Raw genomic sequence first — 19953 nt, forward strand, 5'->3', positions numbered from 1 at the left:
CAGTCCTACACTCTTACCTTTCCTCTCTTTGTCTATGCACTCTTCTCCCTCCACTACTTTTAGTAGCCCAATTTCCACCTGCGCCCTGTAGGTCAATAGCACTGATGGCGGTCGTTGTTAACCTGGGCCTCGATTTATTCGATATAAAATTCAGAATACTAACAATTCACCAGATGCCCTTCCTGATGCAACCCTCTCTATTTATCTGGGCTTGCCACCGGCACAGAAGTCACTGTACTGTGACCCCCATGGCTTCATTCATAACACATTCATCTTTAATCTTACAGATTGATTGAAATCCGACTGAAATACAATGACTACTGAAAAGTATTCATTTATTTTTTTTAAATCTACCTAAAGTTAAAGACAAAGTGTCATGAACATGGTCTTCATTAAAATGTGACAATAAAATGTCATTCTAAAATAAATAAATAATATTCAATTTAAATACTCTTTAACGTGAAAATATAAAATACATTTAATATGTCTATATTCTTGAAAAAAAATCATGAATTTAAAATAATAAATATAAATAATAAATATGTTAGAATAATTTAAGCAAAGGTTTAAATATGAGATTAAATATAAAAAATACTGTCATTCTTACTGACCAATAAATAAAAAGAGCTTATTGTAAAGAAACAAACAAAAAATTGGTATTAAGGGAGAGAGGATTTAGGCTCTGGGTCGCTGATCAATGATGTTCATGTTGCTCTTCACCCAGTCCACACGGGGATCTGCACACACCTGACGGCTGTCATTCAGGGTAAAGCTGCAGAGCAGAAGAGAAAATTTTATCAATAAAATCAGAAAATCAGACACTCTGCCATGTCCCACACACAAATTACATTCTAATAAAGTTATATTATGTTTTTTAAAAAGAGATTTTAATATTATTTGAAAGCTTACATGACTCCAGGTTTTGAGCACTGAAACTCTGTTTCTTCATATCCTGCAATGTATTTTATAGGAATCGGACGTGTCTGGTAACTGAAACAGCATTTCTTTGGCCCATTATCTGCGTAAAACAAACAAACAAACAAACAAAAAAGATTGATGCATTTAGTTCTGTGATTCAATAGTTATAAAATGGTCTTGGATCAACTATAAACTTCAGCACTGTTGAATTCTGGCTCCTGATTGGTCAGAAAGTGTTGATTAGTTTTCTATAAAAGTAGCATAGGTTTATATAAATGTGCTCATTCTGAAAAGTTATGGTTTCTATAGCAACAGCTCATTCACAGGGCAGCTATGTTAATGATTTAGTTCTGATGAAGTACAGAGATGTTCAGATATTTCGTTAAAGATCTAACATACCTTCTTAATGACTAAATAAAAGTCCATGAATGTTAATTGGTTTAAATAAATGCCGATGATTATAACAATAATAATATGTACAAACAAAAAAATGTAAAAAAAAAAAAAAGGTATTAAAATGAAATGAATCTTACTCTGAGCCATTGTGAAGGACTGAAGGCAGGCGAGAACCAGCAGAACCAACAGGACTGAGCGAGAGAACATGACTGCTGCTGCTGCTGATGATGATGATGATGATGATGATGATGATGGTCACAATGCGAAGAGAGCTGTGTTAATGCAGATAGCACCTCACTCTTGAGTTTATATAAGCTGAAAAGAAGGGGCGGGGAGTGTAGTTTGGGTATTTGAAAGTTACGAAAAAGTTGACTAAGAGCCAAAATAAGAACAAAACAACCTCTTTCACAGGAAGCTGTGGTTTTCACCAATGCTGAGGAAGAAGTGAGTGTTTAACATGTTGCAACTAAACCTTTCACACTCTTGTATTAATCTCCTAAGACCTGAGCTTGCATTTTAGATTTCTTCTACCTATTTGTGGAGAAAGAAAGAAAGAAAGAAAGAAAGAAAGAAAGAAAGAAAGAAAGAAAGAAAGAAAGAAAGAAAGAAAGCACAGATTCTAGGAATAAAACTATAAATCTCGGATTCCAAACCCTTATTCACCGAGCTAAAGATTATGTAAATAATTTGCATTCAATTTGTATCATCTTTAGCAAATCCTGCAATTTTGTACTAAATTAAACAAACCATTTATATATATATATATATAAAACACCATGCAACACAACCAACTCTCTCCTTATCACATAGTGATAGATTATAGAAGGTATATAGGTGTTTTAGAGACTTCACAGAGCCTCAGCACAAGTGTTTTAAATCAACTGATGCTGACATACAGTGACTTTGACATAAAATGCAAAGAATTATTATTAAAACTATGATGTGCATGTGCAAATTCCACATGTGACCTGTGGGATTATAAGTTACAATCTAAAGGTGAATCAGACTAGGCGTGGCAGGAAGAGGAAGTGTGTCATATTTATGACTTCGGCAAAATGTTCAAAGAGAATTAATAACCTCAGGCTGTAACAGGAATAACAAGCTTTTGTACTTTCTTAATACACTTGTTCTAATATGTTAACAAAACAGTTCATTCACTTGCTTAACATCCAAAAACATTAAAAAAAACACATATCTTTTAACAAGGTAAAACCTAAAAACTGCCACATCGGAGTGATAATACCCCAACACCCCACCCCTAAGCCATATATACTATGAACTTTTCATATCTGAACTATAAACACATCTATGTCATGGTCACTGAGGTTATGGAGTTTCACGAGAAGAATGGAAACTACAGAGGAAGAGATGAGTGGGGGAGGGGTGAACAGGAAGTAAATGAGGTCATTAATTCAGGTGACCAAGCTGAATTATCACACACTTCCTTTTTTTACTATAACAATGTCAAACAGAGTGAGCTCAGCAAATGATGACAAGCTGGGAAATATTCCTTAGTCAGAGAGCATTCTTATTAATTTGTGATTATTTCATTTCCATCTTTGGTTTTTGACTCAGATTAGTTGGTAGTTTGTTTTGTGCATCACAGCCTCAAATAAATAATGCAAACAGGTTCACTTGAGCCTCGAGGCCATTAGCATAGGTTTAAAAAAATAACATAGCAAAGTAAACATAGATCAAAATCAGATGATTTTAAAATCATAAATCTGAAGCACACAGTTGAATAAAACGTCTCTTTTTGCATAGCTTTACTCAAACCCTGGCCCAGCATGACAATGCCCCTGTGCACAGCTCCACGAAGACATGGTGTGGAGCTATAGGTTGGAGGAAGTGAAAGATCTGAAATGTCCTGCACAGAGCCCTGACTCTGACTCAACCCCACTGAACATCAATTTAACATCCTGAACATCAGAGTCTGATCTCACTAATGCTCTTGTAGCTGAATGAGCACTAATCCCCACAGACACAATCCAACATCTAGTGCAGTGGTTTTCAACCTGTGGGCTGCTACGGTATTGCAGGGGGGCCGCTAGTTATTATCAGTAGAAATAATTATATTGCTAATGTATGAAAAATGTGTAGTCATAATTAAATATCATAATTTGATATATAATTAAATAACGAAAAATTAATAATAAACTGTTACTATGCATTCACTATTCCATCTCGTTGATTGGTTTAATAACAACCCGCCAATTTAGGCTCTCTAAGATATTTTTGCTGCATACATGCTAAAACAGATGTAAACATGGATAAATGGTTGTCAACGGGATCGCTGAAAAGGACAAATACGGACGTTTCTTCATCCACAAGTAAGCAGGACACTGAAAAGACTCAAAATAAACCCAAACGAAGAAAATATAGCAGCGAGTACCTAGCGCTAGGTTTCACATGTGTGGGAGTGGAGAACGAGCTACCGCTCTGTGTTATATGCTCAGAAGTCTTGTCAAATGAAGCTTTAAAACCGAGCAAATTACAACGGCACTTGGAAACAAAACATAGTGAATATGCATCCAAGCCAACTGAGTTTTTTGAGAACAAACTTAGAGAGTACCAAAGCAAGAAAAAAACTCTTGAAACTGTGTTCTCTGGCAACGACAACAGTAAAGCAGTGGAGGCATCTTATCGCGTTGCAAAACTAATCGCGAAGGCTGGAAAACCACACACAATTGGTGAAACTTTGATTTTACCTGCCGCGAAAGAAATGGTTGGCGTGATGTGTGGAGAAAAGGCCCACAAGCAGTTAAATCTGATTTCACTTTCGGATAATACAGTTGAGAGAAGAATAAATGAAATGGCTAGATGATATAACTCAGAAGTTGGTTAAACACATTCGAGAGAGTCCCTTTTATGCCCTACAGTTGGATGAATCAACCGATATAGCAAACCTTTCCAACCTCCTTGCCTTTGTACGGTATGTTCATAATGGAGAATTACAAGAGGAATTCCTTTTCTGTAAGCCTCTGCCAGCTCAAACAACTGCCGAAGCCATTTTTGATATTTTGAATGCATTTATTGTTTCAAATGGAATCGATTGGTCTAAATGCGTGGGTCTGAGCACAGACGGAGCAAGAGCCATGGTGGGGCATCGCAAACGGAGTCGTTGCGCGCGTGAAAACAGCTGCGCCGCTTATGAGCTCCGTCCACTGCAGTTTACATCGGGAGGCACTAGCTACCAAGAAGATGCCCACAGATCAGAGATGTGTCTTGGATGAAACTGTTAAAATAGTCAATTTCATAAAAACTAGGCCCCTTCAGTCACGTTTGTTTCGACTTCTCTGTGAAGAAACGGGAAGTGACCATGTTCAGCTCCTGTTACACACTGAGGTATGATGGCTTTCACGAGGCCGGGTGCTTACTCGTCTCTTTGAATTACGCAACGAAGCACGGATTTTTTTATCCGACTCAAATTTTCCCCTTTCGGACCGCCGATTTTGAATGGCTTGCAAAATTGTCCTACCTTTCTGATATTTTCAATCACCTAAATAGAGGGAACTTGAGTCTTCAAGGAAAATCAGTGACAGCATTTCAAGTCCAAAATAAAATTGAAGCCACAATAAAGAAACTGGACATTTGGGCCGGGCGAATTTGCAAATCAAAATCCGAATCGTTTGAGAATTCGTCACATTTTTTGTCAGAAGAAGCCACGAGCCTGCCCACCTCAGTTAAAAAGCTGATTGAAGAGCATCTCCAAGGACTGAAGAGCCAGCTGTGTGACTACTTTCCATCTCCAGATGTTCAGGTTACCTGGATTGAAAATCCTGTTGCAAACTTGTGTGAGGGAGCCGTCACAAGTTTACGTGCAAAAGACCACGACAGCCTCATTGACTTATCTTGTGACAGTGCTTTAAAATTAACGTTTTCTCCCAAAACTTTGACAGATTTTTGGATTCATACTCTCTCCGAGTATCCTGATCTTTCGGACAAAGCTCTGAGGTTTTTGATGCCATTTCCGACAACATTTTTATGCGAAGCAGGATTTTCTGCGTTGGTGGCATTCAAGACAAAATACCGGAATAAGCTTAACGTTGAGCCTGATCTTCGCTTGCAACTTTCTTCACTTCAGCTCGACATGCAGCGCCTAGTCAATGCTAAACAGCACCAACCTTCGCATTAGGTGAGTGACAGATTGTTGTTTATCGTTTATGATGTCTAATTGTCATGTGAACAAGTCAAGAAGTTTTTTTTTTTTTTTTTGCATGTTATCCATTTTACTAAATTTGTACTTTAACACATTGCAATTAAAAATTAAAAAGCGTCAGGAAGTGGGTTTAATCGCGGTCTCAGATTCCCTTGTGTCTTTGTTTTTCTCTTTAACGTGCCAGCTGCACGCAGCTCAGCCGCTCATTGGTTTCTCTCTCTTAAATTGTTCGCTCTATATCGGCTCTCGATTTGCGCTTCTCACTCGAGCCTGACTCTAGTCTTGCTTTGTCCAGTGTTGGAGTTCTTTGCTGGTTTTGACCGCTCGTCTCGACCCTGCTCTGCCTGTTCCCTCTGACTGATTGCTCCGATGACGGCCTACCCGCTGCCAACCTCTGAATGGATTTGTTTTCCCGTTCACTTAAGAATTGTCAACCCGAGTGTCTCGGGGCTTGGTGACCCGTTATGTACATTTTCTGTTTATTCAACATTACCAGTTTATTCAATAAAGACAGTTAACAGTCTTGCTTCTGAGTACTCAGTTACTAACCCGACACAAATAACAGGTCCATTTAAATATTTTGCAATGGGCCGCGGAAACGTGTTTGGTTGTGTGGGCCGTGAGTTAAAAAAGTTTGGGAAACACTGATCTAGTGGAAAGACCGAAGAGAAGAGAAGAGAAGAGAAGAGAAGAGAAGAGAAGAGAAGAGAAGCTGTTATAATAGAAAACACATGGGGAATGAATCAGTAATCAAAAATTTAACATGGACTGTTTTGGCTGTTTTGTTTGTATAGTGTATAAGGCAATTTCTTCTTACTATTTTAAACTAGAAATTATGTTTTGCAAAAATTTATGCATTAACCAATAACATGTTTTATAATACATTCATTCTTCTTCATCTTCTTTCGGTTTTGCCCTTCAGGGGTCACCACAGTGAATCATTTCTCTCCACCTATCCCTATCTTCTGCATCCTCAACACTTGCACCCACTAGCTTCATCTCCTCATTTATTCCATCCATATACCTCCTCTTTGGCCTTTCTCTTTTCCTCCTGCCTGGCAGCTCCATGTCCAACATTCTCCTACCAGTATAGTCACTCTCCCTCCTCTGAACATGTCCAAACCATCTTAATCTGGCTTCCCTAACTTTGTCCCCCAAACGTCCAACATGAGCTGTCCCTCTGATGTACTCGATTAGGAAATCCTGTTCAACCGTGTCACTCCCAAAGAGAACCTCAACACCTTCAGCTCTGCTACCTCCATTCTCTTCCTCAGTGACACTGTTTCTAAACCATACAGCATGGCTGGTCTCACCACTGTCTTGTACACCTTCCCCTTGATTCTCGCTGATATTTTTCTATCACACAGAACTCTCGACATCTTTCTCCAACAAACCTGACCTGCCCGCACTTGCTTCTTTACCCCTTTCTCACACTCTCCATTACCCTGTACTGCTGACCCCAAGTACTTAAACTCCTGTACCTTCTTCACCTCTTCACCCTGTAATCTTACTGTTGCACTTCCTTCCCTTTCATTCACACACATGTACTCAGTCTTACTACCACTGACTTTCATTCCACTTCCCTGCTGTCACTACAGATCACAATGTCATCTGCAAACATCATTGTCCAAAAAGACTCCTGTCTGACCTCCTCTGACTGTGGGAATAGTCTAATTTACAACAGAATCTCTCTTTCTCCTCTAACTCACAACCTACTTGTGGGGCATAACCACTAACAACATTCAGCATCACCCCTTCAATCTCTAACTCCAGACTCATCACCCTGTCTGACACTCTCATCACCTCCAGAACATTCCTCACAAACTCCTCCTTCAGGACCACACCTACCCCATTTCTCTTACTATCTACACCATAATAAAACAGCTTGAATCCTGCTCCTATACTACGAGCCTTGCTCCCCTTCCCCCTGGTCTCCTGTACACACAGTATATCCACCTTCCTTCTCTCCATCATATCAGCCAGCTCTCTACCTTTCCCTGTCATAGTACCAACATTCAGAGTTCCTATTCTCAGTCCTACACTCTTACCTTTCCTCTCTTTGTCTATGCACTCTTCTCCCTCCACTACTTTTAGTAGCCCAATTTCCACCTGCGCCCTGTAGGTCAATAGCACTGATGGCGGTCGTTGTTAACCTGGGCCTCGATTTATTCGATATAAAATTCAGAATACTAACAATTCACCAGATGCCCTTCCTGATGCAACCCTCTCTATTTATCTGGGCTTGCCACCGGCACAGAAGTCACTGTACTGTGACCCCCATGGCTTCATTCATAACACATTCATCTTTAATCTTACAGATTGATTGAAATCCGACTGAAATACAATGACTACTGAAAAGTATTCATTTATTTTTTTTAAATCTACCTAAAGTTAAAGACAAAGTGTCATGAACATGGTCTTCATTAAAATGTGACAATAAAATGTCATTCTAAAATAAATAAATAATATTCAATTTAAATACTCTTTAACGTGAAAATATAAAATACATTTAATATGTCTATATTCTTGAAAAAAAATCATGAATTTAAAATAATAAATATAAATAATAAATATGTTAGAATAATTTAAGCAAAGGTTTAAATATGAGATTAAATATAAAAAATACTGTCATTCTTACTGACCAATAAATAAAAAGAGCTTATTGTAAAGAAACAAACAAAAAATTGGTATTAAGGGAGAGAGGATTTAGGCTCTGGGTCGCTGATCAATGATGTTCATGTTGCTCTTCACCCAGTCCACACGGGGATCTGCACACACCTGACGGCTGTCATTCAGGGTAAAGCTGCAGAGCAGAAGAGAAAATTTTATCAATAAAATCAGAAAATCAGACACTCTGCCATGTCCCACACACAAATTACATTCTAATAAAGTTATATTATGTTTTTTAAAAAGAGATTTTAATATTATTTGAAAGCTTACATGACTCCAGGTTTTGAGCACTGAAACTCTGTTTCTTCATATCCTGCAATGTATTTTATAGGAATCGGACGTGTCTGGTAACTGAAACAGCATTTCTTCGGCCCATTATCTGCGTAAAACAAACAAACAAACAAACAAAAAAGATTGATGCATTTAGTTCTGTGATTCAATAGTTATAAAATGGTCTTGGATCAACTATAAACTTCAGCACTGTTGAATTCTGGCTCCTGATTGGTCAGAAAGTGTTGATTAGTTTTCTATAAAAGTAGCATAGGTTTATATAAATGTGCTCATTCTGAAAAGTTATGGTTTCTATAGCAACAGCTCATTCACAGGGCAGCTATGTTAATGATTAAGTTCTGATGAAGTACAGAGATGTTCAGATGTTTCGTTAAAGATCTAACATATCTTCTTAATGACTAAATAAAAGTCCATGAATGTTAATTGGTTTAAATAAATGCCGATGATTATAACAATAATAATATGTACAAACAAAAAAATGTAAAAAAAAAAAAAAGGTATTAAAATGAAATGAATCTTACTCTGAGCCATTGTGAAGGACTGAAGGCAGGCGAGAACCAGCAGAACCAACAGGACTGAGCGAGAGAACATGACTGCTGCTGCTGCTGATGATGATGATGATGGTCACAATGCGAAGAGAGCTGTGTTAATGCAGATAGCACCTCACTCTTGAGTTTATATAAGCTGAAAAGAAGGGGCGGGGAGTGTAGTTTGGGTATTTGAAAGTTACGAAAAAGTTGACTAAGAGCCAAAAAAACCCCCTCTTTCACAGGAAACCCAGTTGTGGTGTTCACAACTATGTTGTGGGACCTATGATGAGGGAGAACTGAGCGTTTAACATGTTGTAACTAAACCTTTCACACTCTTGTATTAAACTCTCTAAATAAAATAAAATAAAATAAAATAAAATAAAATAAAATAAAATAAAATAAAATAAAATAAAATAAAATAGAATGACATTGAATCGAATTGAATAGATAAATAAATAAATGAAGCACAGATTCTAGGAATAAAAGTATAAATATTCAGATTCCAAGCCCTTATACACAGAGCTAATAAATTATGCAAATAATTTGCATTCAATTTGTAACATCTTTAGCAAAACCTGCAATTTTGTATTAAATCAAACAAATTATTTAACATAGTGAAGTTACTGTAAATTAAAAGCCATGTCATGAAATTATATGTGATTTCAGGAGTGTTTAACATCCGTGTGAGTGACAATAAAAAAATAATAATAATAAAAAAAGTGAGAAAATTGCATCCAAGGAATTCAAACTCAAGCATTACATGTGGAAATCAATGAAGTGTGTGTAAAAATAAAACAAAATAAAAAAAACACCTGAAAGAACCGATGTAGTGATAGATTATAGAAGGTATATAGGTGTTTTAGAGACTTCACAGAGCCTCAGCACAAGTGTTTTAAATCAACTGATGCTGACATACAGTGACTTTGACATAAAATGCAAAGAATTATTATTAAAACTATGATGTGCATGTGCAAATTCCACATGTGACCTGTGGGATTATAAGTTACAATCTAAAGGTGAATCAGACTAGGCGTGGCAGGAAGAGGAAGTGTGTCATATTTATGACTTCGGCAAAATGTTCAAAGAGAATTAATAACCTCAGGCTGTAACAGGAATAACAAGCTTTTGTACTTTCTTAATACACTTGTTCTAATATGTTAACAAAACAGTTCATTCACTTGCTTAACATCCAAAAACATTAAAAAAAACACACATATCTTTTAACAAGGTAAAACCTAAAAACTGCCACATCGGAGTGATAATACCCCAACACCCCACCCCTAAGCCATATATACTATGAACTTTTCATATCTGAACTCTGTGTCACGGTCATTGAGGTTATGGAGTTTCACGAGAAGAATGGAAACTACAGAGGAAGAGATGAGTGGGGGAGGGGTGAACAGGAAGTAAATGAGGTCATTAATTCAGGTGACCAAGCTGAATTATCACACACTTCCTTTTTTTACTATAACAATGTCAAACAGAGTGAGCTCAGCAAATGATGACAAGCTGGGAAATATTCCTTAGTCAGAGAGCATTCTTATTAATTTGTGATTATTTCATTTCCATCTTTGGTTTTTGACTCAGATTAGTTGGTAGTTTGTTTTGTGCATCACAGCCTCAAATAAATAATGCAAACAGGTTCACTTGAGCCTCGAGGCCATTAGCATAGGTTTAAAAAAATAACATAGCAAAGTAAACATAGATCAAAATCAGATGATTTTAAAATCATAAATCTGAAGCACACAGTTGAATAAAACGTCTCTTTTTGCATAGCTTTACTCAAACCCTGGCCCAGCATGACAATGCCCCTGTGCACAGCTCCACGAAGACATGGTGTGGAGCTATAGGTTGGAGGAAGTGAAAGATCTGAAATGTCCTGCACAGAGCCCTGACTCTGACTCAACCCCACTGAACATCAATTTAACATCCTGAACATCAGAGTCTGATCTCACTAATGCTCTTGTAGCTGAATGAGCACTAATCCCCACAGACACAATCCAACATCTAGTGCAGTGGTTTTCAACCTGTGGGCTGCTACGGTATTGCAGGGGGGCCGCTAGTTATTATCAGTAGAAATAATTATATTGCTAATGTATGAAAAATGTGTAGTCATAATTAAATATCATAATTTGATATATAATTAAATAACGAAAAATTAATAATAAACTGTTACTATGCATTCACTATTCCATCTCGTTGATTGGTTTAATAACAACCCGCCAATTTAGGCTCTCTAAGATATTTTTGCTGCATACATGCTAAAACAGATGTAAACATGGATAAATGGTTGTCAACGGGATCGCTGAAAAGGACAAATACGGACGTTTCTTCATCCACAAGTAAGCAGGACACTGAAAAGACTCAAAATAAACCCAAACGAAGAAAATATAGCAGCGAGTACCTAGCGCTAGGTTTCACATGTGTGGGAGTGGAGAACGAGCTACCGCTCTGTGTTATATGCTCAGAAGTCTTGTCAAATGAAGCTTTAAAACCGAGCAAATTACAACGGCACTTGGAAACAAAACATAGTGAATATGCATCCAAGCCAACTGAGTTTTTTGAGAACAAACTTAGAGAGTACCAAAGCAAGAAAAAAACTCTTGAAACTGTGTTCTCTGGCAACGACAACAGTAAAGCAGTGGAGGCATCTTATCGCGTTGCAAAACTAATCGCGAAGGCTGGAAAACCACACACAATTGGTGAAACTTTGATTTTACCTGCCGCGAAAGAAATGGTTGGCGTGATGTGTGGAGAAAAGGCCCACAAGCAGTTAAATCTGATTTCACTTTCGGATAATACAGTTGAGAGAAGAATAAATGAAATGGCTAGATGATATAACTCAGAAGTTGGTTAAACACATTCGAGAGAGTCCCTTTTATGCCCTACAGTTGGATGAATCAACCGATATAGCAAACCTTTCCAACCTCCTTGCCTTTGTACGGTATGTTCATAATGGAGAATTACAAGAGGAATTCCTTTTCTGTAAGCCTCTGCCAGCTCAAACAACTGCCGAAGCCATTTTTGATATTTTGAATGCATTTATTGTTTCAAATGGAATCGATTGGTCTAAATGCGTGGGTCTGAGCACAGACGGAGCAAGAGCCATGGTGGGGCATCGCAAACGGAGTCGTTGCGCGCGTGAAAACAGCTGCGCCGCTTATGAGCTCCGTCCACTGCAGTTTACATCGGGAGGCACTAGCTACCAAGAAGATGCCCACAGATCAGAGATGTGTCTTGGATGAAACTGTTAAAATAGTCAATTTCATAAAAACTAGGCCCCTTCAGTCACGTTTGTTTCGACTTCTCTGTGAAGAAACGGGAAGTGACCATGTTCAGCTCCTGTTACACACTGAGGTATGATGGCTTTCACGAGGCCGGGTGCTTACTCGTCTCTTTGAATTACGCAACGAAGCACGGATTTTTTTATCCGACTCAAATTTTCCCCTTTCGGACCGCCGATTTTGAATGGCTTGCAAAATTGTCCTACCTTTCTGATATTTTCAATCACCTAAATAGAGGGAACTTGAGTCTTCAAGGAAAATCAGTGACAGCATTTCAAGTCCAAAATAAAATTGAAGCCACAATAAAGAAACTGGACATTTGGGCCGGGCGAATTTGCAAATCAAAATCCGAATCGTTTGAGAATTCGTCACATTTTTTGTCAGAAGAAGCCACGAGCCTGCCCACCTCAGTTAAAAAGCTGATTGAAGAGCATCTCCAAGGACTGAAGAGCCAGCTGTGTGACTACTTTCCATCTCCAGATGTTCAGGTTACCTGGATTGAAAATCCTGTTGCAAACTTGTGTGAGGGAGCCGTCACAAGTTTACGTGCAAAAGACCACGACAGCCTCATTGACTTATCTTGTGACAGTGCTTTAAAATTAACGTTTTCTCCCAAAACTTTGACAGATTTTTGGATTCATACTCTCTCCGAGTATCCTGATCTTTCGGACAAAGCTCTGAGGTTTTTGATGCCATTTCCGACAACATTTTTATGCGAAGCAGGATTTTCTGCGTTGGTGGCATTCAAGACAAAATACCGGAATAAGCTTAACGTTGAGCCTGATCTTCGCTTGCAACTTTCTTCACTTCAGCTCGACATGCAGCGCCTAGTCAATGCTAAACAGCACCAACCTTCGCATTAGGTGAGTGACAGATTGTTGTTTATCGTTTATGATGTCTAATTGTCATGTGAACAAGTCAAGAAGTTTTTTTTTTTTTTTTTTGCATGTTATCCGTTTTACTAAATTTGTACTTTAACACATTGCAATTAAAAATTAAAAAGTGTCAGGAAGTGGGTTTAATCGCGGTCTCAGATTCCCTTGTGTCTTTGTTTTTCTCTTTAACGTGCCAGCTGCACGCAGCTCAGCCGCTCATTGGTTTCTCTCTCTTAAATTGTTCGCTCTATATCGGCTCTCGATTTGCGCTTCTCACTCGAGCCTGACTCTAGTCTTGCTTTGTCCAGTGTTGGAGTTCTTTGCTGGTTTTGACCGCTCGTCTCGACCCTGCTCTGCCTGTTCCCTCTGATTGCTCCGGTGACGGTCTCCCCGCTGCCGACCTCTGAATGGATTTGTTTTCCCGTTCACTTAAGAATTGTCAACCCGAGTGTCTCGGGGCTTGGTGACCCGTTATGTACATTTTCTGTTTATTCAACATTACCAGTTTATTCAATAAAGACAGTTAACAGTCTTGCTTCTGAGTACTCAGTTACTAACCCGACACAAATAACGGGTCCATTTAAATATTTTGCAATGGGCCGCGGAAACGTGTTTGGTTGTGTGGGCCGTGAGTTAAAAAAGTTTGGGAAACACTGATCTAGTGGAAAGACCGAAGAGAAGAGAAGAGAAGAGAAGAGAAGAGAAGAGAAGAGAAGAGAAGCTGTTATAATAGAAAACACATGGGGAATGAATCAGTAATCAAAAATTTAACATGGACTGTTTTGGCTGTTTTGTTTGTATAGTGTATAAGGCAATTTCTTCTTACTATTTTAAACTAGAAATTATGTTTTGCAAAAATTTATGCATTAACCAATAACATGTTTTATAATACATTCATTCTTCTTCATCTTCTTTCGGTTTTGCCCTTCAGGGGTCACCACAGTGAATCATTTCTCTCCACCTATCCCTATCTTCTGCATCCTCAACACTTGCACCCACTAGCTTCATCTCCTCATTTATTCCATCCATATACCTCCTCTTTGGCCTTTCTCTTTTCCTCCTGCCTGGCAGCTCCATGTCCAACATTCTCCTACCAGTATAGTCACTCTCCCTCCTCTGAACATGTCCAAACCATCTTAATCTGGCTTCCCTAACTTTGTCCCCCAAACGTCCAACATGAGCTGTCCCTCTGATGTACTCGATTAGGAAATCCTGTTCAACCGTGTCACTCCCAAAGAGAACCTCAACACCTTCAGCTCTGCTACCTCCATTCTCTTCCTCAGTGACACTGTTTCTAAACCATACAGCATGGCTGGTCTCACCACTGTCTTGTACACCTTCCCCTTGATTCTCGCTGATATTTTTCTATCACACAGAACTCTCGACATCTTTCTCCAACAAACCTGACCTGCCCGCACTTGCTTCTTTACCCCTTTCTCACACTCTCCATTACCCTGTACTGCTGACCCCAAGTACTTAAACTCCTGTACCTTCTTCACCTCTTCACCCTGTAATCTTACTGTTGCACTTCCTTCCCTTTCATTCACACACATGTACTCAGTCTTACTACCACTGACTTTCATTCCACTTCCCTGCTGTCACTACAGATCACAATGTCATCTGCAAACATCATTGTCCAAAAAGACTCCTGTCTGACCTCCTCTGACTGTGGGAATAGTCTAATTTACAACAGAATCTCTCTTTCTCCTCTAACTCACAACCTACTTGTGGGGCATAACCACTAACAACATTCAGCATCACCCCTTCAATCTCTAACTCCAGACTCATCACCCTGTCTGACACTCTCATCACCTCCAGAACATTCCTCACAAACTCCTCCTTCAGGACCACACCTACCCCATTTCTCTTACTATCCACACCATAATAAAACAGCTTGAATCCTGCTCCTATACTACGAGCCTTGCTCCCCTTCCCCCTGGTCTCCTGTACACACAGTATATCCACCTTCCTTCTCTCCATCATATCAGCCAGCTCTCTACCTTTCCCTGTCATAGTACCAACATTCAGAGTTCCTATTCTCAGTCCTACACTCTTACCTTTCCTCTCTTTGTCTATGCACTCTTCTCCCTCCACTACTTTTAGTAGCCCAATTTCCACCTGCGCCCTGTAGGTCAATAGCACTGATGGCGGTCGTTGTTAACCTGGGCCTCGATTTATTCGATATAAAATTCAGAATACTAACAATTCACCAGATGCCCTTCCTGATGCAACCCTCTCTATTTATCTGGGCTTGCCACCGGCACAGAAGTCACTGTACTGTGACCCCCATGGCTTCATTCATAACACATTCATCTTTAATCTTACAGATTGATTGAAATCCGACTGAAATACAATGACTACTGAAAAGTATTCATTTATTTTTTTTAAATCTACCTAAAGTTAAAGACAAAGTGTCATGAACATGGTCTTCATTAAAATGTGACAATAAAATGTCATTCTAAAATAAATAAATAATATTCAATTTAAATACTCTTTAACGTGAAAATATAAAATACATTTAATATGTCTATATTCTTGAAAAAAAAATCATGAATTTAAAATAATAAATATAAATAATAAATATGTTAGAATAATTTAAGCAAAGGTTTAAATATGAGATTAAATATAAAAAATACTGTCATTCTTACTGACCAATAAATAAAAAGAGCTTATTGTAAAGAAACAAACAAAAAATTGGTATTAAGGGAGAGAGGATTTAGGCTCTGGGTCGCTGATCAATGATGTTCATGTTGCTCTTCACCCAGTCCACACGGGGATCTGCACACACCTGACGGATGTCATTCAGGGTAAAGCTGCAGAGCAGAAGAGAAAATTTTATCAATAAAATCAGAAAATCAGACACTCTGCCATGTCCCACACACAAATTACATTCTAATAAAGTTATATTATGTTTTTTAAAAAGAGATTTTAATATTATTTGAAAGCTTACATGACTCCAGGTTTTGAGCACTGAAACTCTGTTTCTTCATATCCTGCAATGTATTTTATAGGAATCGGACGTGTCTGGTAACTGAAACAGCATTTCTTCGGCCCATTATCTGCGTAAAACAAACAAACAAACAAACAAAAAAGATTGATGCATTTAGTTCTGTGATTCAATAGTTATAAAATGGTCTTGGATCAACTATAAACTTCAGCACTGTTGAATTCTGGCTCCTGATTGGTCAGAAAGTGTTGATTAGTTTTCTATAAAAGTAGCATAGGTTTATATAAATGTGCTCATTCTGAAAAGTTATGGTTTCTATAGCAACAGCTCATTCACAGGGCAGCTATGTTAATGATTAAGTTCTGATGAAGTACAGAGATGTTCAGATGTTTCGTTAAAGATCTAACATATCTTCTTAATGACTAAATAAAAGTCCATGAATGTTAATTGGCTTAAATAAATGCCGATGATTATAACAATAATAATATGTACAAACAAAAAAATGTAAAAAAAAAAAAAAGGTATTAAAATGAAATGAATCTTACTCTGAGCCATTGTGAAGGACTGAAGGCAGGCGAGAACCAGCAGAACCAACAGGACTGAGCGAGAGAACATGACTGCTGCTGCTGATGATGATGATGATGATGATGATGATGGTCACAATGCGAAGAGAGCTGTGTTAATGCAGATAGCACCTCACTCTTGAGTTTATATAAGCTGAAAAGAAGGGGCGGGGAGTGTAGTTTGGGTATTTGAAAGTTACGAAAAAGTTGACTAAGAGCCAAAATAAGAACAAAACAACCTCTTTCACAGGAAGCTGTGGTTTTCACCAATGCTGAGGAAGAAGTGAGTGTTTAACATGTTGCAACTAAACCTTTCACACTCTTGTATTAATCTCCTAAGACCTGAGCTTGCATTTTAGATTTCTTCTACCTATTTGTGGAGAAAGAAAGAAAGAAAGAAAGAAAGAAAGAAAGAAAGCACAGATTCTAGGAATAAAACTATAAATCTCGGATTCCAAACCCTTATTCACCGAGCTAATGATTATGTAAATAATTTGCATTCAATTTGTATCATCTTTAGCAAATCCTGCAATTTTGTACTAAATTAAACAAACCATTTATATATATATATATATAAAACACCATGCAACACAACCAACTCTCTCCTTATCACATAGTGATAGATTATAGAAGGTATATAGGTGTTTTAGAGACTTCACAGAGCCTCAGCACAAGTGTTTTAAATCAACTGATGCTGACATACAGTGACTTTGACATAAAATGCAAAGAATTATTATTAAAACTATGATGTGCATGTGCAAATTCCACATGTGACCTGTGGGATTATAAGTTACAATCTAAAGGTGAATCAGACTAGGCGTGGCAGGAAGAGGAAGTGTGTCATATTTATGACTTCGGCAAAATGTTCAAAGAGAATTAATAACCTCAGGCTGTAACAGGAATAACAAGCTTTTGTACTTTCTTAATACACTTGTTCTAATATGTTAACAAAACAGTTCATTCACTTGCTTAACATCCAAAAACATTAAAAAAAACACACATATCTTTTAACAAGGTAAAACCTAAAAACTGCCACATCGGAGTGATAATACCCCAACACCCCACCCCTAAGCCATATATACTATGAACTTTTCATATCTGAACTATAAACACATCTATGTCATGGTCACTGAGGTTATGGAGTTTCACGAGAAGAATGGAAACTACAGAGGAAGAGATGAGTGGGGGAGGGGTGAACAGGAAGTAAATGAGGTCATTAATTCAGGTGACTAAGCTGAATTATCACACACTTCCTTTTTTTACTATAACAATGTCAAATGTTCTTATTAATTTGTGATTATTTCATTTCCATCTTTGGTTTTTGACTCAGATTAGTTGGTAGTTTGTTTGTTTGTTCATTCATCATAGCCTCAAACAAATAATTTGAACAATGATTTAAACACTGAACAATCTGAAAAAGTTATGGATAGAAAGAAATGAGTGAACAGTAATAGATGGATGGATGGATAGATGGATAGATGGATGGATGGATGATTGGACAGTTAAATAGGGGAATGGATAGATAATGGGTTGGATGGGGTTAAAGTGGGTAAGAAAAAAAGACAAACTGTAGAAAGAATATTTTCTGAACAGAAGAGAAAAGACTGAAGAAATGATAGGGTGAGGAAGAACATGGAGCTGGATGGATGGATGGATGGATGGATGGATAATGCTGGCAATGCCGATATAAGACAATATAATATTTGCTGCTGTAACTGTGCAATACAAAATTTAGGTTGTTAAAGTAGGTTTAAAATGTTTAGGATTAACAAATCTTCTTTAAACCCTACAGTAAGAGAAAAGCGAAACATTCTGGAAAAAGAAGTTACTGGGTGTGTGTGTTAAAGAAATGTGAAGAGCATAACAACAGTCTGTTACCATTAGACCTCACAGGTTTCAGCCACTTTTCATTATATTAATTACTTTCATTATCATTAATTTTATTTTGGAATTATATAAAAACTGAAAATACTTAAAGCAGAATAGACTTCAGTCCATTTTGTGTACCATATATCCTACACATGAACACAGGGAGTCTGATATTCACCATGGATTTACACACATTATGTCGTTTAACTGGGTTTCTTAAATATGAGCAAGAAAGTGTTTTAAAAATCATTTAGATTTGAATCAATGAAACTTATGGAAACAAAAAACTTATGGAAAGCCAAGTGAAACCAAATGAAGCAGGTTTCTGAATTTTACTTCGAAAGAGTCAACCCACGATACCAATGTTGCCTTTTTTTTGGTGATTTTGGGGCAGTTTGTTGTTGACAGATTGGTGGTTTGTTCTATTTTCAGCCCAAACTTGGTGGCACGACTTCCTGTGAGGACCCTTGACATGGAATGCTTGGCCTGGGTCAGTTCTTTGTATGCAGCCATACAGTTTACATACACTTTGTATTGGACATATTGGTCATATTTTGGGTGGCTGGAACGGATTTTCTGCATTTATATTGTTTCTTATGGGAAAATTTGTTTTTCGCAATACAATTTTAACCTTAAGAACTCTCCTCCAGAACCAAATAAACGTATATGGCAAGATTCCACTGTAAATGCATATATAAAACCATACAACTGTATATACTACTGTATTAAACTGATAATATCCTGGTATGACTATTGCTATACTAACAGAAAAATAAATGGAATTATAAATGTTATCATCGTTTATTTATAGTAACTTTAACTGTCAATGTAACTCTCACACTTTGCGAAAGAAACATTCATTTTGTTATTAATAGAGAAACGTTCACCCACCATGCCGATGTTAAGAAATTCCTTGAGGTCTCAGTTCAACTTCTTTGAATCGTTGCTTCACCGAGAAAACAAAGTGATTCAGAACCACAGCGTCAGGGGTCATGATCATTTTCAATACATAGAACTGCCACTAAGGGTGCTGCTACTCAGGAATACACACACACACACACACACACAGTGTGTCAGTGAGTCAGCACATTTGACTCATAAAACCTAAATAATAAAACTCATTTATTTTGCTCGCAAATCATTCATTGCCATATTTAATTAGAACAGACAAAGTTTATAAAATATGACATAACTTTTTTAGCTGGAGAAAAGTTTAATATTAATACTTGTAAAATACTCACATGGCATTAACTGTAAATATATCTCATTAACGCTTATTTTAGGGAGACAGTAAACAGTTGTTCGCGGGGATACGGGGGAGATGAGGTGTTTGGGGAGGGGATGTGCATTGAGGAGTTCTATAACACGGCTATAACATACTGACCACTTGGTGCATTAACCACAAACACGTCTCATAATCCAGAGATTATTTATTGACCTTCATTCTTCTA

The 19953-nt window shown here is 37.7% G+C and overlaps 3 protein-coding genes across 3 annotated transcripts; all 3 read right to left on the reverse strand.

Moving 5' to 3' along the window:
- Window positions 1-518: 518 nt before the first annotated feature.
- Window positions 519-1608, reverse strand: LOC131355654 (C-C motif chemokine 3-like). The gene is made up of 3 exons (XM_058394064.1): window positions 1452-1608; window positions 910-1018; window positions 519-772 (listed from the first exon to the last, which is right to left on the reverse strand). The coding sequence occupies exons 1-3, from the start codon at window positions 1519-1521 to the stop codon at window positions 676-678; spliced, it is 276 nt and encodes a 91-aa protein (XP_058250047.1). The 5' UTR covers window positions 1522-1608; the 3' UTR covers window positions 519-675.
- A 4437-nt stretch (window positions 1609-6045) lies between these two features.
- LOC131356349 (C-C motif chemokine 3-like) lies at window positions 6046-9108 on the reverse strand. The gene is made up of 3 exons (XM_058395292.1): window positions 8956-9108; window positions 8414-8522; window positions 6046-8276 (listed from the first exon to the last, which is right to left on the reverse strand). The coding sequence occupies exons 1-3, from the start codon at window positions 9023-9025 to the stop codon at window positions 8180-8182; spliced, it is 276 nt and encodes a 91-aa protein (XP_058251275.1). The 5' UTR covers window positions 9026-9108; the 3' UTR covers window positions 6046-8179.
- Window positions 9109-15693: 6585 nt separating this feature from the next.
- LOC131356350 (C-C motif chemokine 3-like) lies at window positions 15694-16797 on the reverse strand. Its single transcript, XM_058395293.1, has 3 exons — window positions 16616-16797; window positions 16074-16182; window positions 15694-15936 (listed from the first exon to the last, which is right to left on the reverse strand). Exons 1-3 carry the CDS (start codon window positions 16683-16685, stop codon window positions 15840-15842), a joined length of 276 nt encoding a protein of 91 aa, XP_058251276.1. The 5' UTR covers window positions 16686-16797; the 3' UTR covers window positions 15694-15839.
- Between the last annotated feature and the right edge of the window lie 3156 nt (window positions 16798-19953).

This window comes from Hemibagrus wyckioides, linkage group LG07, assembly GCF_019097595.1.
Source record: "Hemibagrus wyckioides isolate EC202008001 linkage group LG07, SWU_Hwy_1.0, whole genome shotgun sequence".
In the NCBI taxonomy this organism is placed as follows: Eukaryota; Metazoa; Chordata; class Actinopteri; order Siluriformes; family Bagridae; genus Hemibagrus; species Hemibagrus wyckioides.